The sequence below is a fragment of the Sceloporus occidentalis genome, unplaced genomic scaffold (genome assembly GCF_023333645.1).
Source record: "Sceloporus occidentalis isolate IW3139 unplaced genomic scaffold, rSceOcc1.0.p SCAF_313, whole genome shotgun sequence".
NCBI lineage: Eukaryota > Metazoa > Chordata > Lepidosauria > Squamata > Phrynosomatidae > Sceloporus > Sceloporus occidentalis.
The window spans coordinates 585,001-610,051 of NW_028317293.1; the positions used below are offsets into that span (position 1 = coordinate 585,001).

A 25,051-nucleotide genomic window follows, 5' to 3' on the forward strand; every position below is an offset into this window, starting at 1 on the left:
GACGGAGCCTTTTAATTAAAACTAATCATTTTTGGGGCCAACATAGATAAATATGCAACGGTAAATAAGGGTCCAGGACCTCAGAGGTCTCCTCTTCACATGGCTCAATAAAAGTTATCGAGATCTAAAACAAGACGGTCAGAGGCTGAGATGGAATGGAAGGAAGCTTTACTGAGAGGGTGGTAGGTAAGCGGAACAGCCTCTCAGCAGAGGTGGTAGAGGGTAATACAGTGAGGGGATTAAACATGCAAGGGATAGACATACGGCTCCTGAATCTAAGACGAGACCAACGACTGATTAAGGTTTGAGTCTTTACAGCAGGAGAAACGGGCGACTAGACGGGGGCCGCCGGGGGCCGATCTGCCAGCGGGTTCTGTGTTTCTATCAACTTAGACTAAATGCCCGCTGATGGCAAAATCATGAGATAAAAGACTGCGCTGGGCGGAGGATCTGTCTGTCCATAGAACCCACTCCAGCTGCCAGGGTCACCCTATTGCGTAATATAGAGAGAAGCCCCCTCAATGCCGCGGATAGGGTGGGCTTATAGTCTGTATGACCCCCAGCAGGGCAGCATCAGTCCAATCCACCGTATTAAAAACACCGTCACCTACCCATCCGATTTTGTGAGCCCCGAAAAATATGGGGGTCCAGGCCCAGTTAAGCGCCAGCTGCCCGGCGTAGAGTCCGAGGGGGACGAGCGCGTCCTCGGTGAACCCGCCGAGCTCCTTGTAAATCAGGTAAGATCCGTAACTACATCACAAGGGGGGCAAACACGGAAAAGCTGTGAGACCCCCGACAACAACATGGCAACCCCCCACAGACCAACTCCCACAGCACTCAGCCATCCCCCCCACCAGATCAATTACCCCGCGGCAGCACTAGAGCTCCTGTCCCTTTACATACGTACCCCATCGATGTATACAGGGTGGTCCACATGGGTCCGAACAGCCAGTTTGGGGGTCGCCATGATGGTTTAACCAGGGTGGTGTACCAGGTGGCCACTTCCTTCCTCGTAATGAGCCCCCCCAGCAATCCCCCCACGTGGGGCAGGAGGGTGAGGCCGACGGCGGGAAGCCAAGACGAGGGCATTCTGCGCAAAATCCTGAAAACAGATAGGGAGCGATTATCTAAACAAAGCCGGGTTTGGAGACAAACGCCCCCTGTAATAAACTCCTCTGCAGGATTACTTTACTGTGCAGAATAACAAACGCAATCAGCCCTGATAACAGACGCTCGCCGGCCTTCTCTACCAAGGCGGCCGCGCAGGGGTCTGGGGAATCAGACGGGGGGATGTTCTGCAGCAGAGGCAGATTCGGTAACCGATAGGGTGCCTCCCTATTGCACAACTCACCCCCACCCCACATTTATCTGAGCGCTGCAGCTGCCCTCTCAGCCCTGGGCGTGGAGCTCAGCGTTTCCCAGCCCTGCAGTTCTCTCTAGGAATGTCTAGACTACTCTAGATTGTAATCTTGTGAGCCGGACCCTCTTTCCCTAATGTATCGGGCCGTCTTAGTCTGGTTCTGGTTCTGATAGACCCTTTGAATGTAGGGACTGTAAGAAGCGCTGCGGGAGGTGTAGGCGATATATAAATAAAACAACAATAATAATAATAAAATACTAAAAATAATATTATTATTAATAATAATAATGGCTCATTTCTAACGTGGTCAGTATTAACCAATTAAATACCGGACACAGGCAGAGTCGGCGTCGTACCTTTACTGTCCGGGTACAATTAGAGTGCAAGCTCTGGGGGTAACCGGGATCCCTTCTTCAGGCCCGTTACAAAGTTAAAGCTGGAAGTTAAACAAAGTTTCCGTCCCGTAACAGGCCTGAAGAAAAGAGTCGAGTGGCCTTAAAAGCTTGCACTCTAATCGTGATCAGCAGTAAGGGTATCTCTCAGACCCTACCCTCGATCTCTTACACTCTGTGCTGATAGGGTGGTAGGTAAGTGGAACAGCCTCCCAGCAGAAGCGGTAGAGGCTATACATTGAGGATGGGATAGGCATACGGCTATATTTCTACGTGACACGCGGGGTTTAATGATTGGCGCAGCGCCTCTCCCCCTCCGCAACGTGCAGTTTGTAAGACTCCATGTCACTGGGAGACTTCTGTGCGCGGGGTTTGCCGTGTGTGAGATGTTGTGTAACAGGGAGTGTCTTGCATTTCTGCCCCGCAATCCGCCTATAAATCTTACAGAATATCAGAATTACTGCCAATTCAGAGCGAGATGCGATAGTAAGGAGGGTCAGAAACCTCAGAGGTCTCTTCTTCAAGACAGCAGACGCCACAAAAACTCACACAGAACTAAATGAACATACGAGACGCGCCAAGAACATTAAATGCACCTGATTTTAAGTTTTTAAACATGCTGCTCTCTGCCCCTCTGTGGGGTATTCACATGCTGCTCTCTGCCCCTCTGTGGGGTATTCACATGCTGCTCTCTGCCCCTCTGTGGGGTATTCACATGCTGCTCTCTGCCCCTCTGTGGGGTATTCACATGCTGCCCTCTGCCCCCTCTGGGGGGTATTCACATGCTGCCCTCTGCCCCCTCTGGGGGGTATTCACATGCTACCCTCTGGCCCCCGGGGTAATACACTGGGTGCCTCTGTTAACCCCCACCCCACTCGAGCTCTGTACTCACCCAGCTCCGGCTGCTCCTGTCCTGTCTGACCGGTAACGAGTTACTAATTCCTAGGGACAGAGCCCAGCACAAGTCATGTGACCAGCCCGAGACACTCCTTCTCATTGCTCCTCCCATGAAAGGGAGGATTAGCCTGGAGGAAGCCATCTTTGATTTGGGCAAAGCCAATGCTGGAGTTTGTAACATAAGATTGTTCTCATTGAAACTGCGTTTACCTAAATCACCAGATTCTGCTCAATACAAATGAATAAAATACCAGCCACGGCAGCCTTTACTGTGTTGAAAATAAAAATTGATTAAACAAGAATAAAAAGAGCCACGATTTATGGCCTGCGGAATTCTAGTTCTTGTTCTGTTGTTTCCAGGCGGAAGAATTTGTGTACGGACACCAGGAAGTGGCCTGCAGAGGGCAGGAGCTTCATGTGACAGCTGAGCTGTGGCTCTGAGATACCCCTGAGCAATGGGGTTCAGGGGTCTGTGCAGGTCCCTGCTCTGCAGGAGGGCGGCGCTGCCTGGGGTATGGCAGAGAGGGGCAGCAGGAGGCAGGGAGGGGCCCCTGGAGGTCTCCAAGTTGCTGGAGGGGCCCCAAGAGGTCTCCAAAATTTTAGAGGAGGCAGAATCAGAACCCAATTCTGCCAGGAGAAGCCCCTCAAACAGCACCGTGATTCTGTTCCCAGGTCAGGGCAGCCAGCAGGTCGGCATGGCAAGGGGGCTCCTGAAATACCCCAACGTCAGGACGATGTTCAGCGCTGCTCACAAAGTTCTGGGGTATGACCTGCTGGAGCTGTGCCTGCGCGGCCCCGAGGAGCTCCTCGGTAAAACTGTCCACTGTCAGCCGGCCGTGTTCGTGACTTCCCTGGCGGCTACAGAGAAGCTGAGCCATGACGACCCTGCGGTGAGCGCCACATTTACCCCACGCCCTGCCGGCTGCGGGGCAGTAACTGTGGATGACGAGGCTTGGGCCGATGCCTGCTTCCTGTGTCATGGAAAAGAGTTTAATCCCCAATGCAGAATTTAATCCAACCTCCACGCGGAACGCGCGGGGTATCCCCAGCCTGCGGTGCCCACGATCAGATTTGGGGTGCCGGCCTCTCGACGGGTGCAGCGATCGGTTATTTCTCTGAATCTCCCACCTTTTGGGTTTTTCTTCAAATCAGATTATTTCTCTTGTGTTCCCAGGAATGTCAGATTAGTAATTTTCTTGCAATTTGCTTTTTTCTGATACATTAACATTTGATATAAACCCTGTTTCTCATTTTTCTGTCCCTTCTTGCTTTTCAGGCTATCGATAACTGTGTTGCGGTCGCCGGGTTCAGCGTCGGGGAGTTCGCGGCTCTTGTCTTTGCCGGGGCATTAGACTTTACAGAAGGTAGGAGGACAGGGGCTTAATGACGGAGTATTAATTCGCTGATTAAATATGTGTATGACATCATACATGTGAAGCCGCTTCCCACAAACAACAGTCGCTGCCGGCAAATAAAACTTGTTACTGTGTATTCATTTATGTAATTGAGTACGAAATGATCACAGTTCAAAAGTTTGAGGTTTAAAAGAAAAGCAAAATGTATCACTCTCATCACTCCTGTGTTCCAATGGCCCTTTATCACTCCCATCACTCCTGTGTTCCAATGGCCCTTTATCACTCCCATCACTCCTGTGTTCCAGTGGCCCTTTATCACTCCCATCACTCCTGGGTCCAATGGCCTTTTATCACTCGTGTTGTGTCTCCCAGCTCTGTGTGCGGTGAAAGTCCGCGCTGAGGCCATGCAGCGAGCGTCTGACGCCGTCTCCAGCGGAATGCTGTCGGTCATCGGACGGCCGCAGGCAAACTATAATTCTGCCTGCACAGAAGCCCGGGAGCACTGCAAGTCCTTGGGCCTGGAAAACGCCGTCTGTGACGTGGCAAACTATCTGTTCCCGGACGGCAGAGTCATTGCCGGACACGTAGAGGTGAGAAAAAAGAAATCTTTGAACCCAAAATTCACTGTATCCATGGCAACAAAGCCTATCCTGCCCTCTGCTTGAATCCCGTGAGCGCGGAAATGGGACATGATTTAATTGTATTTATTTTAATTTTATTAATTTAATTATTTGACATTTATTTAACAATTTTCAATTGAAATAATAGAATTCCAAAGTTCGTAACGTTTGCAAACATTCCTTTAGAATCTTTTGGCGCATCATTAGAACACGAAGTAGAATTCCGTGATTATTCATTTTCTCCGCGTTTTTTTTGCCTTCGCCCTCAAAATTTGACCCCTATTTTTTATGCCTTTTTAGCACCTAAATATATCTTCCCCCCCCCCCCCCCACACACACACCTGTTTTAGGCCTTGCAGTTTCTACAGAAGAATTCTCGTAAATACCATTTTCTGCGCACAAAAATGTTGCCGGTGAGCGGCGCGTTTCACACCCGCTTAATGGAGCCGGCCGTGGAGCCTCTGCGGAAGACCCTGAAGGCTCTGGACTTCAAGCGACCGTACGTCCCCGTGTACAGCAACGTCGACGGCAAGCGGTATAAGCACCCGTCCGCCATCCACCACCTACTGCTCAAACAGCTGGTGTCGCCGGTGAAGTGGGAGCAAACGATGCACGCCATCTACGAGCGCAAAAAGGGGAACGATTTCCCGCGGACGTACGAGCTCGGAGCCGGCAGACAGTTGGGCTCCATCCTGAAGGGCTGCAACTTGAAGGCCTGGAGGTTCTACCGAAACATCGACGGTCTCACGGAAGACGAGTCCCTGGAAACTGAACTATAGTTTTTTGGGGTGTTTTTGGCTGTTCTGCGCAGCTTCCCCCCCCCAACTGTCCCAGAATCGCTTGATACAAATATTTTTTTTTCTAATTATGTATAGCGTTTCTAAAACCGTACAATATAAATTTTCCTATATTTTCTGCCTGTTGTCTCTGATTATAAGAGCCGATCCCTATGGATTTTTTTTGATGTGTCCAAAGTCACCTTGTAGCGTTCTGAAACATGTAGTTCCTTTTTAAACCACAAGGAGGCAGTGTGTATATGTGTATGTATGTATGTATATGTATATGTATATATATATATATATGTATATGTATATGCTTTGGACTGGTTTAAGCAGCCTTTGGAAGGATGGAGTTGCCATAAATCCATCCTTACACAGGGTGCTTGAACTAGTCCCTTTCTTGACTTCGGTCTGGGAGGGAAGGGGTGCAAATCCCCTTATGTGGAGTGCAGCCTCGGAAGAAGATGATTGGGGACCTGTGGCCCTAAAACCGCTGGGAGCCCTTGTCACCTTTTCTTCTGCCGAGGGGCTTCGCAGAAAGTCTATTGGCGTAGGCGGCCATGTTTGATGGTTCATGGCCCCTTGTGAGAAATGAATGCGGAACGTGTCGTCTATCCGTTTTTGGGGGCTTCATCCAATAAATGCAGTTCTTTGGGGGATTGTGTTGATAATTTGTATCTTCTGATGGGCTTGGCGGAATCGTTTGCCGACCGCTGGTGTTTTTAGCGCCGCCGCGTCGCCCGACACGCCTCGCTTTCACTTCACGTGACTTTGGAGGTTGTTTTGCAAACACAGCCTGGTTTCAGTTCTTGAAATTCGAGATGCAGGGATTTTCAGAGTCGTCAACGCAATATATTTACATAACTCGATAAGAGGAGTGAGGTCAGCGAGCGCCTGGAGACAAGCGACCAGGAAAGAAATACTTATAAAGCGTGGCCCGCGGCCCCCGTCTTCTCATACCCACGGACTGATAGATACCACTGCTGGGGACTTGTTTAATAAACCTCAGGTCAACGACCTAGTACCTAAAGCCCAAATAAGCCAGCGTCTTACGCTCAGATCCTTGGGGGGGGGGGCGTATACGTAGCGGGTCTGCGCTTTGATATTTAGGGGGTGCTGCCCCCTAAATAACCAGGAAAGGGGGTCATTGTAATTAAGAGCCGGTCTTTCTATACCACAGGGCGGCTGATAGACGGAAACAAGAAGGGATGAAAAGATGTTAGTGTGTACAACGCTTCAGCATAGGGTGGTGCTATAGAAGTCATTAAGCCTCTATCTGTGACAATAGCTTTACCTGCGCCGCAGATTCATTTTGTGGACCCCTTAGCGCAGCAGTAAAGTAATAGATTGTAAGCTCCTTTGAGCAGGGCCACTGTCACCTTTTGTTTCTGTCTAAATTTGTACGCGATACACTGCTTGTTACCCATTGTACAGCGTTGCGGAATATGATGGTGACATATATATATATATATATATCAATACATTTTTGATAAAGACCCGAGAAGATCTCTTTAATCGCTTTAATCAATATATCGTTTATGAATTGGTCAGTCAGTGGGAACAGGACGGCCAGCCCTCCTCCGCTCACACATCATTCCCCCCCCTAAAAGCGCAGCGGCGGGTAAGAGGCGCGTCGCTCTGCAATGCCTCCCAACACCCTCCCCCTCGCAAAGGGTTAACCACAGGACCTTCGCACTCACGGGCGGAAAAAAATAAAATACATAAAAATAAAAACAAGGGTTAACTAGCAAATCATTTAAAAATTCTCTTAAAAAAAAATCCACAGTGATCCAGCACTATACGAAGGGTTAAATATAAAATGGATCTCTGGGATTAGGAGCGGGGTGAGTGTCACCGCCGGGGTGCCACGTTTTGGGGGCCACAGTCCTGCAATGGCCCCTCACAGTCTGCGTCTCGCGTTAGTCTTCGAAGCCCAGCTTGACGAGGACTCCGCAGATCGCGACCAGCGCAACCGCAAGCAGCACCTTGGGGTAAATCCAGGGCGATTCCCCGGCCGGAACCTGCGGGGGTTAAAAAAAAAAAAAAAAAGCCTTGTTATTAGGAGAAAGAATGATAATCCAAGAGCTGAAAGGGTTAATGCGGCCTCCGGTGGATGGGGGGGACCGATTCATACCCCGCAATGTTTTGGGTGTCCAAATGAGGACATCGGTGTTAGGGGTGTGGCAAGAGGCAGGGAGGAGTATTGTCAGTGTCAGAAGTGGGTGGAGCTGATGCTGAAAGTGGGCTGGGTCTACAGGAAGATCCACCTCTTGGCGCCCAGTTGGCAGTCTGCGCTGCATCGAGTTACATCGCCCTGGACCAGGTGGGGGAGATCAGAGGATCCCCCAACCAGCCTGCAAAAGCAGGGCAGTCCCTGAAAATCAGGACTGTCTCATGAAAGCCAGGACTGCTGGGAGGAATCTGAATTCTGGATATCTGGCGTTCCGTTATCCCATTCACTCGGTTTACAGGTCGCGTCACATCGCTGTCTGTCGTCGGTCACTTACCACAGCCACGCAGCGATCAACGCGGCTTCGGAAATGCTTAACACTTCTCATCACTCTCAGCAGAAGCGCCTGGCAGTTATTGGCGATTTTCCTGCAAAATTAAAGAAAAAAAGCAGATCATCAACGCGGCTGAGTAGTGGTTTATCTCTCAGAATGTATATTCTTACTATATTTTCCGTTTCTCCATAGACTTTTATCAGAGAGTCCAGCTGGGTGATTAAGACTTAGCCATTCTATTATCGCCCATACAAATGGCTGATATGCAGCTGCCTAAAAACATTATAGCACCAGACCCAATCGTTTAATACGAAGAGCTTGCAATCTCTTATACTCGCTATAGATGAGGTCTGCGCCCTGCCCTGAGCATTTTATAAAACTCAAATAATAGCGACGGGGAAACCGCAGAGTTAAATACAGGAACTAAAACCAATAAATATGAACTAAATCAACAGGATTATCCGCCAGGTTTGTTCAGTAATCAGACAGGGATTGTTACGTTCTGAATACACATTAAATCAACAGAAATAAACATTCGGTGCTGTTTGACCAGAAAATGTTTCATAAAAATGTTCTGCGTGAAAATGATAAGAGGGTGGTAGATAAGTGGAACAGCCTCCCAGCAGAAGTGGTAGAGGGTAATACAGTAAGGGTATTAAACATGCATGGGATAGACATACGGTACGAGACCAACGACTGATTAAGGTTTGAGTCTTTACAGCAGGAGAGACGGGCGACTAGACGGGGGCCGGATGGGGCCGATCTGCCAGGGGGTCAGCTTCACATATAGAACGTTTTAGTGAATAAGACACAAACGCTGAGGTACGAACGACGCGGCCAAACCTGCTTTCGGATCGCCACTCGTACGTTCTTTGCAGCTCGTCTCCGATGGACGCCAACTTCTGGCCGATCTGCGCTGTGGGGCTGGAATCAGACGAGATGTAACGGGAGATAAGAACCCCCGATAACATCATATAAAGATAGTCCCTCATATCCCCAGATCCGCCCCTGACCCTGGACGTGTATATACGGCGTCAGCTAAGCAGGAGTATCTACCCGGCTACAATCACCTAAACGTTAATTACCCTCATGCCCCTCGACTCGCTTCCCAAAGTCTAGCAGGGCAGATGTTACCCCAGGGGTCTCAGGCTTCGGGGTGAATGGGGGGTGATGTTATAGATTAACCTCCATGACCCATGACTGGTCTCTTTAAGAACGTGGCGTTTAAACCAGCGTGCCGGTAAGCGGCCGGTGCCCACGTTCTGATGACCCGGCATTTCTGCGCATTACTGTACCTGAAACTGCCCTCCTCTGGAGAGGAGCCATCGGAGCCGAGTGATGTCCAGACCCCCGTCCGGGCTCCAGCCGGACAGTCGGGCAGCGAGAGAGTCCCGGAGAGACGTCGGGGCCGGAACATGTCTGTGTAATGGGAGAGGAAGAGAGACAGACGGGTACGGGAGGCAGAGACTACACCGGACGGGGGGCAGTCTGCCCATCTCTCCACCCGCTCGGTGTTGGAAGGGTTAAGCCGACACTCGCCGTCCCGCCTGCGGCCGACAAGCGATCAGATCCCGGCGCCAGCACCTGTTTACTTAACCATTCCCTCCACAAAGACTGAAACTGCAGCTCTGCTGCTCGACTTATTGGATCATCACAAAGTGTGTGACCTCATACCCATTCCACAGTCTATAGATCACTATCTAGATTGTCAGACTGCGAGCCGAGCTCTCTTTATCTAAAGTATCGGGTCGTCTTAGTCTGTGAGTTTTACTTCTGTCAGACCCTTTCAATGTAGGGACTGTAAGAAGTGCTGTGGGAATTGTTGGTGCTATAGTAAAAAAGAGAATAATAACATAAACAATGCTATTGTTATGCAATAATAATAATATTTAATATATAATTATTATTATTTATGTTTATTTATGTTCTTGCAACAATGTAATCAAGTAAAAAGAAAGAATATATATATAAAATCCCCAAATATTATTTTGGGATGGAATAAGAACATTTTAGGATGTCAAAAAATAAATAAAAAGGTAAAACTGTGACATCCAAACCATGACGGATTAGAAACGTCTCTCCGGACATCACGATTGGCTGGCGGTGCGGATTATTATGGAGAAATCGGAAAACAGGAACTCATTGGCCGCAGCGAGACAAAGTCCACGTCCAGCGCGGCTTGTGCCTCTCATTACACGTTAACCTATCTGCGAAGGTGGTAGATGGATGGAACAGCCTCCCGGCAGGAGTGGTAGAGGCTAATACAGTGCGGGGATTAAACATGCATGGGATAGACATACGGCTCCTGAATCTAAGACGAGACCAACGAGTTCGACACAGTTTATATCATATAGATTTGCCCCTGGGGGCAGTTCCGGCCCCTGATTGCCCCGAAAGCTGCCATTGCGGTGCCTTTATCCATAGCTCTGCCGCCGGTGCGCCGTTTGATGCGTCCTCCGTCTGTTGCTGCGCATGAATTATTGATAAGGGTAGGAAGTGAGGGATCTGTAACGGGACTGGCTGTCATTGTGTAAATATGACGGGTGAACGCGCACCTATGGCTGTAGAACCGGCTCTGCGGGCGCCGCTCTTTACAATGACAGCAGATGCTGGGAAGGGAAACATCCGGAGGCCAAACGGCTACAGCGAGCGCCCGGCGGCCATCGCTCTGCAAACAAACCGCAGACTTCTCTGATTCCCTGTCTGAACCCTGCGCGTCTACACAACCCCGGATACAGCATTTATTACTGTTTAGATCATCCAGTCCCTCTCTGTGCCCCTCTCTCCTCCCCCGATGCCCCTCTCTCCTCCCCCGATGCCCCTCTCCCCCCCCCAATGCCCTCTTTTCTAGGAGGTCAGAATGTTTGCTGGGTATGAGGGGATCGCAGGGTTCTACGGCCCTAAAAGCCCCGATAATGTGTATAGAAACAGCAGGAAACGGCTTTATAAATTAAATGGGGTAAATAAACCCCATTATTCTTCTTCTAAATGCCCCGCCCCGTTACACAAATAGCCCCGCCCTGGTCACACCTCTAACCACACCCCTAAAACAAAAGTGCCTCTTTTGCCCAGTTCAGATGCCGGGAGGTGGGGTATTTACAAACATGGCAGGTCTACCGGGGCGTTCTGCTCCACACACCTGTGATTAAGCAGGTTGCTCATCGCTCTGTCCCAACACAAAGACCTCAGTCTCAGCGCAAACAAGTCCGCATTTTACTATCTGCTCATGCAAAGCACCATTTAAATGGAAAGCAAATACCCCGGGGCATTTGCATCGATACATGTCCTCTCGCCCACTCCCATGACTCTCAGACGCGACGACTGATTAAGGTTCAAGTCTTTACAGCAGGAAATAGCGGGCGACTAGACGGGGGCCGGAAGATTTAGGGTGTGTGGCTGCTGCCCCTGGCTATTGAATAAGGATCCCAGGGTAGATGTGAGGGGCAGATACATTAGGATCCCAATGGACTGTTGCCCCGCCTACAGAAGGGTATCAGGGCGGCATAGCAATGGTTAACCGGGGGGTTATGTGAGGTGACCGCGCAGGCCACAGGTATATCTTCCATGTCAAGTGCTTCCCCCTGCAGGGGGTGAGATGTGTAAACTCATGGAGGAGACTCGGTTATTTACCCCGCAGGGGGCAGCACGTTACCTGCGCCTGTCGTGACACGAGACGTCAATCCGCCGGCTGCTGAAAAAATTGGATTCAGCAACCGCGGGGTTACATCAGGTGAAAGCCGCGCAGGCGACGATAATCTTATGGGGCGGCTCTGTTGGGGCTTTACATGAAAAACGTCCGGGGGGGGGGTATTACCAATCAGTCCCTCGAGTCTCTATCCGCACGGCTGAACATTTAACTGTGGAAAAGCATACCGGGGAACTGTCAGGGTTTGATTCTGAGTCTCTGGGTTTTTGCCCCAGTCTCAGGGTGAAGGGGCAGATTCTGGGGTATGTTATGGTTGATGTCCCTGCTTGAATACAGGTGGATCCACTCAGTGTATCATTAAGTAATGACAAGTCAAGGTTTCCATGACAACCGGTATTATAGCCATGTGGGTTACATATTTGGGGAGTCATTACATAAAATACATTATTTTTAAGAGTCTCGGGGGGGGGGATATTAAAAAAGCTAAATAAAAAGGAAAAAAAAATAATAAAACCAAAATAAAATAATAAAAATAACAAAATAATACAAAGAACCGGTGAATTCTCGGATTTATATTTAAAAAAATTTAATAAATAGTCCCCCCCTCTTATTTATACCCCAAATATTTAGAAAGTAGCCCCCCTCTGCACGGGATGCAGCCAGTGAGGAACTAGTCAGGACATGCCCCTGGTGTGCCCATGTATATTATGCTGCCCTGCGCTATGCGTTTTCCATAAGCTTCTCACGTTAATGGGGGCCACCGGTCTCCCTTATAGCCATTCGTGCAGCCGCTGCCGGGATCAGACCAAAAACTCCTGTGACATCATCAGACTGCCGTCTGTACAACCCCCACGGCACATCGAATGGGGGGGGGGCGATATAACAAATCAGCTTCGTAACATCGTTACCTTTCAATAAATTATTCTCCATATAATCCCCATCCACACAAAAAACAACCTGCGTCTTATTACATCACGCACAAAGGAACTTTCTTTTAAGATGTGACATCATCACGCGTTCTCACGTCGGCTTTCCAAATCCTTTACAATTTATTCTTGTGATTGCAAACTGTCCAGAGGCTCCGCTGCCCCTACCTCTAAAATCTAATTGAGCCAGGGATACCTCGGAGCCATAACTAAGTATACCTAAAAAAACAAGAGCCAACATACAGGAACTTTATTATTATTATTATTATTATATAACAATAAAGTGTTTCTATTATTATTATTATTATTATTATTATATAACAATAAAGTGTTTCTATTATTATTATTATTATTATTATTATTATTATTATATAACAATAAAGTGTTTCTATTATTATTATTATATAACAAAGTGTTTCTATTATTATTATTATATAACAATAAAGTTTTTCTATTATTATTATTATTATTAATATTATTAATATTATTATTATTATTATTTAACAATAAAGTTTTTCTATTATTATTATTATTAATATTATTATTATTATTTAACAATAAAGTTTTTCTATTATTATTGTTGTTGTTATTATTATTATATAATAACATTTTTCTATTATTAATTATTATATAGCAATACAATTTTTTCTATTATTATTATTATGATTATTATTATATAGCAATAACATTATTTCTATTATTGTTATCTTTTATTGCTATACTGCCAACACTTCCCACATCGCTTCTTACAGTCCCTACATTAAAAGGGTCTAAGAGAACCAGAACCGACAGACTAAGAGACGTGTCACATAAAGAGAGGTTCGGCTCGCAGGTCACCAAAAACATTTACGCTGGGATGACGCAAAACACATATTTCTGTAAAAACATCCTGCGGTCAGAAAATTTAAGAATTAACCCTTAAGGGACAGACTTTCTGCTAAAACGTCATCATCTGATTAGCGATAGTTTAGGGGATAAAGAAATCATTTTAAAGAGTTTTTATCTCCAGGAAAGGCCAAGAAACCTCTGTGTCCCAAGATGGCTTCCATTAGTGCTCATAGTTACATATAGATGGAAGGAAGTTTTACTCTACTGAAAGAGTGGTAGATAAGTGGGGCAGCCTCCCAGCAGAAGTGGTAGAGGGTAATACAGTGAGGGGAATTAAACATGCATGGGATAGACATACGGCTCCTGAATCTAAGACGAGACCAACGACTGATTAAGGTTTGAGTCTTTACAGCAGGAGAACCGGGTGACTAGACGGGGGCCGCAGGGGGCCGATCTGCCAGCGGGTTCTGTATCAGACACCGTGATGGTTTTTAGCCTCTTTTGTTACACACCCAGCATTTACCCAAATAACCCCAGACTTTGTTACCTTTTTTTTGTTGTTGAAGCGACGGCTGCCCTGGAAGAGACAGAAGAGAGGGGATTAGCGATGTTGAGACCCGGCGGCGGATTTAGCTGATAATGCCCCATAATCAACAAGTGCACTTACAGCAGCGTCACTCGCACACTGATTGTGTTGTGTCTGCTTTCACTTTGTCGGTGTGTCGAGCCCGGGGAGGAGGCAGGTGTCCCTCCCACCCTGCCGGGGCTTTATTATCCCAGCTTCCTCATTGTGTCACCAACAACAGACATCGCGGGGGTGACGGGTAACGCGTGTGTCTGTACATACATATAACACGAGAAAAGAACACGCGCCGCCGATCGGCTACAGATTATAAAAAACTCTATATTCTGTGCAAAGAAACCTAAAAACGTAGAAACCCAAAACCTGCCGGCAGATCGGCCCCCATCCGACCCCCGTCTAGTCCCCCGTTTCTCCTGCTGTAAAGACTCAAACCTTAATCAGTCGTTGGTCTCGTCTTAGATTCAGGAGCCGTATGCCTATCCCATGCATGTTTAATACCCTCACTGTATTACCCTCTACCACTTCTGCTGGGAGGCTGCTTCACTTATCTACCACCCATGAGTTTTGTCAACAGGGCAAAACAGAAAACGTGAGGTTGTCTCGCTCTAAAAACACATTTGGATGTCTCTTTAAACAGGTGGCTGATTCAGTATCGAGCGGGTGCCATTGTGTTTTCGGCAGGTGACCCTGCATCGGGACATGTTATCTGCAGCTGCTGTATGTTACACGCAGGGCTGCTGCCTAAAACAGGCGTGTTCTTGGGGTACCTGATACTGCAACTCCCAGCAGCAGAGCCGAGCATGACATCATGAGCTGTTTGTACCTGTTGATATAATGAAGTCACTCGGATGAGGTCAAAGTACAGGGTTTCCCCAAACAAAAGGAAGACAGTGCCTGTTGCTATAGAAACACATTATTTTTTTGTTTGTTTTCATCGTAAACATGGGATTTGAAAAGCTTTCTGTGAATACATTTATTTAAAGAGAACGCAAACGCTCGATGGCGGGAGATTCCCCGTGCTGTGAAGGAAAAACTAATGATTGCCAAATAGTTAAGCGTTTCCTTTTGATGTGAGCCGAGCAGATGACATCATAATGAGGATCGAAAACGGAGGCGATCAAAATTATTTCCATGAATGAATGCGCATGAGTGCATCGGAGGGGCAACTTTCTAAATGGCCAGAGAGGGGGGCTTTTGGTTTAGGGGGTGTGGTTAGAGGCGTGGCTGGGGTATTTCTATAACTGGGTGGGGTATTTACAAGAATAATAATAGGGTTTATTTACCCCGTTTAATTTCTAAAGCCGTTTCCTGCTGTTTCTATACACATTATCGGGGCTTTTAGGGCTGTAGAACCCTGCGATCCCCTCATACCCAGCAAACATTCTGACCTCCTAGAAAAGAGGGGCATGGGGGGGGAGAGAGGCAACAGGGGAGGAGAGAGGGGCATCAGGGGGGAGAGAGAGAGAGGCATCAGGGGAGGAGAGAGGGGCATCAGGGGAGGAGAGTTTCAGGTATTTGGGTACCAAAGAGGGATGAGGCAAAATAAACACAACCCCCCCCCCCACATTAGGGTAACTCTATGGTGAGCACCAGAAACTCTAATTTAAATAAAAGGAAATAATGTGTTTATTTATTCATTATTGATGGCATTTAGTGATTAATAAACACACACGGATGCCCCGGGGCTATTAACTCACATCCAGGCTGTAGAACAGACACCAGCTGCTGGAGGCCGCAGCGTTCCCCGTTGCCATGGAGACGACCCGGAAGTGCTGGTTGAACGTACAGCAGGGTGCTGGACTGTGTGCGTCGCCTGGGTGACGGTGAGTACAGGGGGGCATTTACAGAGGAATATACCCTGCGCAGGGGCATAGTCACCCTCCTTACCTGCCCAGGTTGGGGCAGCTTGTAGGGGCTTTGGGGGTGACTGTGTTGCTCCAGGCCCGGGGCTGGGTGTTGTGCAGGAAGCTGCAGCTTTATTGTCTGTTTCACCTGACTGAATACTAATTCTGTCTCAGTGTCAGCAAAATAATAATAATCATATATATAATGTTTAGTGTGTTTGTGATGAAGAGATGCATTATGGGGCCGGTGGGTTGTATTTCTGGTGCTAAATGTGGAGCCTTTAACGGAAACTTTTTATTGTTTCCACGGTGATTGCCCATTATTTAGAAATATTCAGGTATTCGTATTAGTTGACATCCCGTTTCGGTTGGTGCCTCTCAGTAGAGATGGTAGCTTTACATGCGCAGGGTACACGGCAGAGCCAATCAAGGTCAGGGCAGAAGTGTGTGCGTAAGTATGTTAATCAGGACTCTGTCAACCAAAACAGGGCAGTCAGCAGCTATGAAATGAGAGGGGGTGGTTACAGATTTTTGCCAAAATAGTTTTTATTCCAGTTAGTTAATACGTGTTTTTCTCTCTCCAGGTCATGGCGGGGAAGCTGAAATGGGTGACGGACATCGAGAAGTCGGTGCTTATCAATAACTTTGAGAAGCGAGGCTGGGTTCAGGTGACGGAGAGCGACGACTGGAACTTCTACTGGTAAATAAATACCCCTCAATGTAACTATTACATGTAAACATACCAGGGAACTCTCAGGGGTTTTGCCCCAGTCTCAGGGTGAAGGGGCAGATTCTGGGGGTCACTCAGTCTGACTCCTTCCTATTCTCCCCCTGCTGGGATCATATATCAGACTCCCAGTTGGTGTTTTTGCTCCCAGTATGTAATTGGTTGATATATTAAGTGTATCTTTAAATAATGGCAAATCAAGGTTTCCATGACGACCGGTATTAGAGCCGTTTGAGTAACCCATTTGGGGAGTCACTTCATTGAATCCTCACGATGGGCTATTAAAGGGTTAATATTTCAAGAGTCTGAGGGTCCGCTCATTAAGACAGTTCGCAGGTATGGATATACGTTAACGTGATAAAGCTGCACGGTAACTCTAAATAATATATTTCATTCTGCCTCCCGGGGGGCATTTAAGATGCCTTCTTCTCTTTGGAGTCCTGCGCTGGTTGTAGGATAATTTTTGTTATCCCAGGTTATTTACTGGAAGCCAGGTGGAAAATGTTTGTTTGGCTGGGGGTGATGGTAATGGCAGCGGTATAGTAGATGAAATGATTTTTTGATTTTAGGATGAGCGTCCAAACCATCCGGAATTGCTTCAGCGTGGAGACCGGCTTCCGGCTTTCCGACGACCAGCTTGTCAATCATTTCCCCAATCATTACGAGCTGACCAGGAAGGACCTGATGGTGAAAAACATAAAAAGATACAGAAAAGAGCAAGAAAAGGAAGGCAGCCCCCTTGCGGAAAAGGACGAGAACGGGAAATACCTGTATTTAGGTACGTGGTGGCGGCATGACGGCTCCTACCTGGTGTCTGAAAAGGACCCCCCACCAAAAGCACCCGACGCATTATGTAGAAACCCAGAACCTGCCGACAGATCGGCCCCATCCGGCCCCTGTCTAGTCGCCCGTTTCTCCTGCTCTAAAGACTCAAACCTTAATCAGCCATCGGCCTCGTCTTAGATTCAGGAGCCGTATGTCTATCCCATGCATGTTTAATCCCCTCACTGTATTACCCTCTACCACCTCTGCTGGGGGACTGTCCCACTTATCTACCACCTTCTTGTTAAAGTAAAACATCCTTGCATTACATCTAAGCCTCTGACCTAGTTTTAAGAGATGCCCCAACATGAATGTGTAATGTTTTGAGAAATGGGGAAAAATGCGGGATAAAGAGATGCGGTGAGCGTGGTATTTCTCCTTCCCCTAATGTTTCTATTGCTCTCTCTTCCCGTGTGCAGATTTCGTGCCCGTCACGTTCATGCTTCCCGCTGACTACAACCTGTTTGTGGAGGAATTCAGGAAGAACCCATCGAGCACGTGGATAATGAAGCCCTGCGGAAAAGCCCAGGGGAAGGGAATATTCCTCATCAACAAACTGTCCCAGATCAAGAAATGGTCCAGAGACAGCAAAACCTCCTCGTGAGTCCATTATTGATCCATTGGGGGCTTTTCCTGGTTTGTAAAGCTGATTGAATATATACATTACCATTTGAAAAGTTTGGGGTTTTCATGCAAAAGAGGATATTTCTGGCTGTAACATAATTACAAAAGGGTTTCTAACGATCAATCAGCCTTTTAAACTTAAACTTGGATCAGTGAACACAACGTGCCATTGGAACATGGAGCTTACAATCGAAATAGTGACATCCACATGTCTTTTTTTTGCTATTTTGTGTGATCAGGTTTTGATTAGAGTTAATTAAATGGCTCCGTTGGATAGATTTGAGGCGTATGCATAGTTACTTAGTGTTTCGTGTATCTCCAATCCAGGTTCGTGTCGCAGTCTTCTAAGGAGGCGTACGTCATCTCCTTATACATCGACAATCCGCTGCTGATTGGAGGAAAGAAATTCGACCTGCGATTGTATGTCCTCGTAACAACGTATCGGCCGCTCAAGTGTTACATGTAAGGAGTTCTTCTTCTGCTTCCTGAATCCTCACCTTGCTGGGGGGGGCGTCCGTATTAACGTGACTTACATGTGGCGTGTCCTCATTAACGTGTCCCGCTGCTTTGGGAGGTGGGTTCAGGGCAGCTCTGTTCTGTGCCGCAGCCAACCACGTCAGACTTTGTTTGTTTTTTCTCCCAAGGTACAAGCTGGGGTTCTGCCGTTTCTGTACCGTGAAGTATACCCCAAGCACCAGTGAGCTGGACAATATGTTTGTGCATCTGACAAACGTGGCCATTCAGAAGCACGGGGTAAGTGGCTCCAAAGCATCTTCTGCACCCGTTTGTTGGTGTCGCACAGTATCACGGCCGGTGGTGGCAGGTGTTACACCATACGCCATACCCTCCATCAGTGCTGATATAGTGGCGCGTGGTTCACTGGGGCAGATCTCTCTCTGCTTCCTGCCGCTGGACCTTGGGGCACGGGGAGTAAGGAGTGCGCTCTTCCAGACTTATGTTTTTATTTAAATCCGGTCAGTCGGGGGTGTATTTGTCCCAGTCCAGATTCTGCTGACACCCGACATATTCTCCTCCTGACCAGGATGATTACAACCACGTTCACGGCGGGAAGTGGACGGTGAGTAACCTGCGCCTGTACCTGGAGAGCACGAGAGGCAGGGAGGTGACCGATAAACTGTTTGATGAGATTCACTGGATTGTCGTGCAGTCTCTGAAGGCCGTGGCGGTGAGTTGCGTGTCTCGCTGCGTGTCTCGCTGCGTGTCTCGCTGCGTGTCTCGCTGCGTGTCTCGCTGCGTGTCTCGCTGCGTGTCTCGCTGCGTGTCTCGCTGCGTGTCTCGCTGCGTGTCTCGCTGCGTGTCGGGAGATAATAATTGCCTTCGGAATCGTAAGGGCTGATTTCCGCTAAGAGACGCTCCTGGGTAGAGGGGGGCTAGAAAAAAAGCTGAAAGAGGAAGATATGGAAAAAGACACATTTAGTACAAAGAGTAAAACGGTATTTTTGTCGCTCGCTCTCTCTCTTAGGGGGTAATAAGTGCGGCCTATAATCGTGTCAGTGCAGTTTTCCCAAGAATACACTCTAGGTTGTAAGCCTGCGAGCCAAGCCTTCTTTGCCTAATGTTCTAGTTCTGTCAGATGTGGATGTAGGGACTGTCAGAAGCTCTGTGGGAATTCTTGGAGCTATAGAAATAAGAGAATGCATTTTGTTTTTGTAGTTCATAGAGTTGGCCAGTAGGTGGCAGTAGACGTATAATAAAAGTATGATGTGTGTTCACAGGTTGCAGGTAAATGGGGCTTTTTACAGTTTTTGGTGGGCAGAGTGGCATATAGGGGGGTATAAGGCATGCCTGGGGTTAGATGTGCATAACTGGGGGGGGGCAGGTTGGTAAATAAAAAGAAATAAAGACAGTTTTTATTAAATATGAAAAAGATTTTGAATAATAATATATATATTTACTAGTAAAACTTTTTTCCTGTAGGGTAGTCTTATATTCAGGCTTTTTCTTTTTTTCTGTACCTTTTAAATATAGCTTTTATTATTATGTCCGTGAAATGAGAAGGCGATTAGAGAAATGCCGCTGTGATAAAGAGATAAAAGTGTAGAACACAGTGACACTTTAATGGAAATTTTAACTTTTTTTTATTCTGCTGTTTATTTTTAACGCCCAGTTTGTTGATTAAATTATAAACTTGCATATTATTTTATTATCCAATTAATTGAAAAAATAATCGTAAGTTGCAGCCCCGATGTGCAGTGAAGTCTTGGTTTAGTGAATAAAGCACTTTGAGTTACAAATCAGGAACAGAGAGATTTTGCCCCAACAGATGGCCTGAGTTCCTAAAATGGGGGGCACTTGGGGTGTGAAGATTTTTTGGCTTCGTGCGGTGTGGCGCTATGGTGGTGAGGTCCCTGGATTTGGAGCCGTGGGGCTGGGAATAAGAAGTATACATATCTTTGTATATCTGGAATAAAAGGGGTTAAGTTCCAGTTGGGTGGAATAAAAGTGATTCCAAAGCCCCGAGGAGCCAGTGAGTGTTATTAGCCTGGGCTCCGGTTATCACAGTCTGGCGCTGTAACCGCACTCCTCGTTTACTGCCAGATAAAGCTAGCCTTACACGGAGTTTGCGAAATGTTATAAAGTAAAAGCTAACTGTCATATGACCACAAATAAACTAAATAGGAAAATCCGAGGGTGGTAGCTAAGTGGAACAGCCTCCCAGCAGAAGAGGTAGAGGGTAATACAGTGCATGGGATAGACATACGGCTCCTGAATCTAAGACGAGGCCAACGACTGATTAAGGTTTGAGTCTCAGCAACCAGTGGATTAATTCTATAGGGGTCCTTCAGTCTTATAAATAGGAAAGGGTTATAAATATATATATAAATAGCATCGAGTCTTTAAGGACGACGTCCTCCGCCTGCTCAGGATCGGCTTTAGGAATAAGAAGTATGTAAGAACCTCTAACGACTCAAATCCCTCCAATCCAATCATTCATTTACTGACCCCGGAGAAATGCGTCGGCTCCGTGGACACCTGGCATTGTCCTCGGGGGCCGTAACGGAAAGCGCCGAGTTCACTAGACCCTGGGAGGCCTTCACTGGCTGGACTGGGAACTCAGCAGGGCCGAAGCTGATGGGTCTTCCCGCTGAGTTCTCGTGCGGACCCCGGAAGCCGTCTGATCTTACATGCTGGTTATTCACTCCTGGAAGGGCTGTTTTCTATGTGTAGACCCCCCCCCCCCCGGGGGCAGATTCTGATCCATGCCTCTTTTTTAATTATTTTGCTTTCTTTTTTCAGCCTGTAATGAATAACGACAAGCACTGCTTCGAATGTTATGGCTATGACATCATCATTGATGACAAACTCAAGCCGTGGCTTATCGAGGTGCGAGACCTGTCCTGGGTTATTTACAGAGAATTTGTGCGGCGGGGGGGTCATCAGGATCTACCTTTATAGCGGTAACCCCTGACCCTGTATATGGTTATAACACCCCAGCGCTGTATACAGTAATACAACCCCCCAGCGCTGTATACAGTAATACAACCCCCCCAGCGCTATATACAGTAATACAACCCCCCCAGCGCTGTATACAGTAATAACCCCCCAACGCTGTATACAGTAATATAACCCCCCAGCACTGTATACAGTAATATAACCCCCCAGCGCTGTATACAGTAATATAACCCCCAGCGCTGTATATAGTAATATAACCCCCAGCGCTGTATACAGTAATATAACCCCCAGCGCTGTATACAGTAATACAACCCCCCAGCGCTGTATACAGTAATATAACCCCCAGCACTGTATACACTAATATAACCCCCAGCGCTGTATACAGTAATATAACCCCCAGCGCTGTATACAGTAATATAACCCCCCAGCGCTGTATACAGTAATATAACCCCCCAGCGCTGTATACAGTAATATAACCCCCCAGCGCTGTATACAGTAATATAACCCCCAGCGCTGTATACAGTAATATAACCCCCCAGCGCTGTATACAGTAATATAACCCCCCAGCGCTGTATACAGTAATATAACCCCCAGCGCTGTATACAGTAATATAACCCCCCCAGCGCTGTATACAGTAAAACAATCCCCCAGCGCTGTATACAGTAATATAACCCCCAGCGCTGTATACAGTAATACAACCCCCCCCAGCGCTGTATACAGTAATATAAACCCCAGCTTAAACACCACGCTGAGCTGGTGCTTTATGGCGATGCTAATGAAGTCCGTTCCTGCATAGACTTTCATTAGTCATAGTGTCCACCTGGTGATTAAGACCGAGCTATTCAGTCTAAAACTACAACTGGCTTAAAAAAGAAAACAGAGCAATATTTTTGAAAACGTGCTTTTAATCTGATGCTAGTAATAAAATAACATGGTGGGCGTTATTATTATTATTATTCTCCTTTTATCCATTACGCACGCAGACATGCTTTGGAGGATAACCCCGCTTCCCGAAGCCTGTGTTTTCCGCTTTGTTTTCTATTTGAAGCCATCATTTTCCGCGCGGTCCTTGAATCCCCTTCCCTCGGGATGCGCAGGAATCCCCTGACATCCGTTTGTCCGTCTCAATAGCTTCCTCTCCAATAACGGAGTGGAAACGTTATCCGCTCGCCTTCTTTTCCTTTGCGGTTTGGGGTGGAATCGATGTATTTTTTTTCCCTGCAGGTGAATGCGTCGCCGTCTCTCACCTCCAGCACGGCCAACGACCGCATTCTCAAATACAACCTCATCAACGACACCCTGAACATCGCGGTGCCCAACGGAGAGATCCCTGACTCCAAGTGGAATAAGGTCCCCCCCAAGGAGGCGCTCGGGAGCTACGAGATCCTGTGAGTTACAATCGGATTCGTTCTTTTTATTCTCCTATTCAGATAGTTTTACGGATCGAACGTCTTAAAGCAACAAACCCCCTATTGCTGATCCTTCAGGCGGGGGCCAAACATTTCAGACCCCAAATTACTGTATTGTCGGCCAGGGTCCTCCATCTCTCCAACATTCTTGCGATAGAAGCTCTTGGACACAGGAGGCTCTCCTGCAAGTCTTGTGGAAACTTTTAAGAAATAAAAAAAAAATATGTTTTAAATATTTTTAGAATTAAAAGAATTTTTAAGAACTTTTATAAAACAAAAACAAAGTTCTGCATGATAATCTCCCTGTGACGGAGTCGCAATTTCCTGATTGAAAAAGTGCATTTAAAAAAGAAAAAAACCCAGAAACTGTTATCTAGGTCTGCTAGATAAACCTAACAAGGTCTTTCTAACTGCCAGGGGCGAAACGACAAACCACGGGCCCCCCAACTTCAACAGCTAGTCTGTGCCATCATTGCCCCTTGCCAACATGCAACATATTTAAACACACAAATCACACACTCATACGCACTAACACACGCTCCATCTTTATTGAGAGGGTGGTAGATAAGTAGAACAGCCTCCCAGCAGAGGTGGTAGAGGGTAATACAGCGAGGGGATTAAACATGCATGGGATAGACATACGGCTCCTGAATCTAAGACAAGACCGACGACTGATTAAGGTTTGAGTCTTTACAGCAGGAGAAACGGGCGACTAGACGGGGGCCGGATGGGGCCGATCTGCCGGCAGGTTCTGGGTTTTTATGTTTTCTTTGTATCGGACGTTTGTTTAAATCTTTGCTGAAATGATCGGCTGGATTGCTGTAAATATATTTAATTTGTCTTTACTTTATATTTTTTGCCGTGTTTTATAAATTGTTAAGTATTTGGGTTCCACTCTGTGAATTTGATGGATTCTCCCGATTCACATCCAGCATAATCTGCCGTTTCTGCCGCAGGTACGATGAAGAAGCCGCTCAGGCTGACGGATCCGACCGCGACGGGAGAAATCGGGGGGGACAGGCCACGGGCTTCAAGGGGAGCCGGGCGCGAGAATCGGGAAGATCTGCCGCCACGACGTGGAAATAACACGGAGCCCCTCGGCGGTACATATTAATGGGGCGTTGGTGACTCGTTTACCGCGGCCGGGCTTTGCCCTTGGCTCTGTCCTTCAGCGTGAAACCAAGACACGCGAAACGCGTTGTCCGCGGCTACTGAAGCTTCAAGTCCCGAGACGTCTTGGGGGGAATTATTTTAAGAGACGGAAATACGTCATGGGACTAATTGGAGCATAAAGTTTGGAGATGTTTGGATTATCTCCCATATTGTTTTATTTATAAGGCGCATACATAGTCCGTAGCGGCGTGTGTAAGTCCCGCCCGTTCTGGACTGATTTTTGTGGATTTTATAGAGGAATGATGGAAAAACTCGTCAGTCGCCGCCGCGCCGTCCCGGGGCCACATTTTTTCCCTGTTTATAATGATCTGTTTACATATTTATTTTATTTATTTTTTTATTATCAACCTGGTTTTGTTCTTTTTTTTATTTTTTATCGTGTTTTATGCGCAGTTTTTTTTCTTGGTACAGGTTTAGGTAGGTCGGTGAAATGCGTTGGTACAATGTGAGTGACTGTTTCGTGCCGGGGATGAGCAGGCTGAGTTCTTGCAACTAATAAGGTTTTGCTGCATATGTGAGATACAAATTGCAACGCGCTCATGTAATATGCGCTCATGTAATATGTGTTCTAATGTAACCTGTGAGACAAATTCCCCAGCGCTTTCCACTTTGCATAAAGTTATGCTTCAGGCATGTATGTTACATAGCGTGACACAAGACACCTAAAGCTTACGGCCCCCAGGGCTGTATACAGTAATGTAACCCCCCTGGCGCTGTATACAGTAATATAACCCCCAGCGCTGTATACAGTAATATAACCCCCCAGCGCTGTATACAGTAATATAACCCCCAGCACTGTATACAGTAATATAACCCCCCAGCGCTGTATACAGTAATATAACCCCCAGCGCTGTATACAGTAATATAACCCCCCAGCGCTGTATACAGTAATATAACCCCCAGCGCTGTATACAGTAATATAACCCCCAGCGCTGTATACAGTAATATAACCCCCCAGCGCTGTATACAGTAATATAACCCCCAGCGATGTATACAGTAATATAACCCCCCAGGGCTGTATACAGTAATTACCCCCCAGCACTGTATACAGTACTATAACCCCCAGCCCTGTATACAGTAATATAACCCCCCAGCGCTGTATACAGTAATATAACCCCCAGCGCTCTATACAGTAATATAACCCCCAG

At 47.1% G+C, this 25,051-nt stretch overlaps 3 protein-coding genes across 3 annotated transcripts in view; 2 read left to right on the forward strand and 1 right to left on the reverse strand.

The window, feature by feature from the left end:
• Positions 1–1,089, reverse strand: part of LOC149274892 (translocator protein-like) — a 1,470-nt gene extending 381 nt beyond the window's left edge. Inside the window, exons 1-2 of the mRNA XM_089505156.1 lie at positions 908–1,089; positions 612–750 (exon numbers count right to left, since the gene is read on the reverse strand). Coding sequence (XP_089361282.1) covers positions 612–750; positions 908–1,089 — 321 coding nt within the window. The remainder of the gene's footprint in view (positions 1–611; positions 751–907) is intronic.
• Positions 1,090–3,104: 2,015 nt separating this feature from the next.
• On the forward strand, positions 3,105–5,403 carry LOC149274893 (malonyl-CoA-acyl carrier protein transacylase, mitochondrial-like). The gene is made up of 4 exons (XM_089505169.1): positions 3,105–3,539; positions 3,926–4,013; positions 4,377–4,594; positions 4,975–5,403. The coding sequence occupies exons 1-4, from the start codon at positions 3,105–3,107 to the stop codon at positions 5,401–5,403; spliced, it is 1,170 nt and encodes a 389-aa protein (XP_089361295.1).
• A 10,918-nt stretch (positions 5,404–16,321) lies between these two features.
• On the forward strand, positions 16,322–23,816 carry LOC149274894 (polyglutamylase complex subunit TTLL1-like). The gene is made up of 9 exons (XM_089505151.1): positions 16,322–16,434; positions 17,031–17,239; positions 17,703–17,883; positions 18,235–18,369; positions 18,552–18,660; positions 18,950–19,093; positions 21,166–21,252; positions 22,546–22,709; positions 23,687–23,816. Exons 1-9 carry the CDS (start codon positions 16,322–16,324, stop codon positions 23,814–23,816), a joined length of 1,272 nt encoding a protein of 423 aa, XP_089361277.1.
• The last annotated feature ends 1,235 nt before the right edge of the window (positions 23,817–25,051 follow it).

What these genes read in the sequence shown, in the direction of transcription:
- LOC149274893 (XM_089505169.1), top strand. Translation starts at nt 3,105, where the DNA reads ATGGGGTTCAGGGGTCTGTGCAGGTCCCTGCTCTGCAGGAGGGCGGCG. An exon ending in TGAGCCATGACGACCCTGCG is followed by an intron (nt 3,540 to 3,925) that starts GTGAGCGCCACA and finishes CTTGCTTTTCAG; the next exon opens with GCTATCGATAACTGTGTTGC. An exon ending in TCATTGCCGGACACGTAGAG is followed by an intron (nt 4,595 to 4,974) that starts GTGAGAAAAAAG and finishes CACCTGTTTTAG; the next exon opens with GCCTTGCAGTTTCTACAGAA.
- LOC149274894 (XM_089505151.1), top strand. Translation starts at nt 16,322, where the DNA reads ATGGCGGGGAAGCTGAAATGGGTGACGGACATCGAGAAGTCGGTGCTT. An exon ending in CGGCCGCTCAAGTGTTACAT is followed by an intron (nt 18,370 to 18,551) that starts GTAAGGAGTTCT and finishes TTTTCTCCCAAG; the next exon opens with GTACAAGCTGGGGTTCTGCC. An exon ending in TGGCCATTCAGAAGCACGGG is followed by an intron (nt 18,661 to 18,949) that starts GTAAGTGGCTCC and finishes CCTCCTGACCAG; the next exon opens with GATGATTACAACCACGTTCA.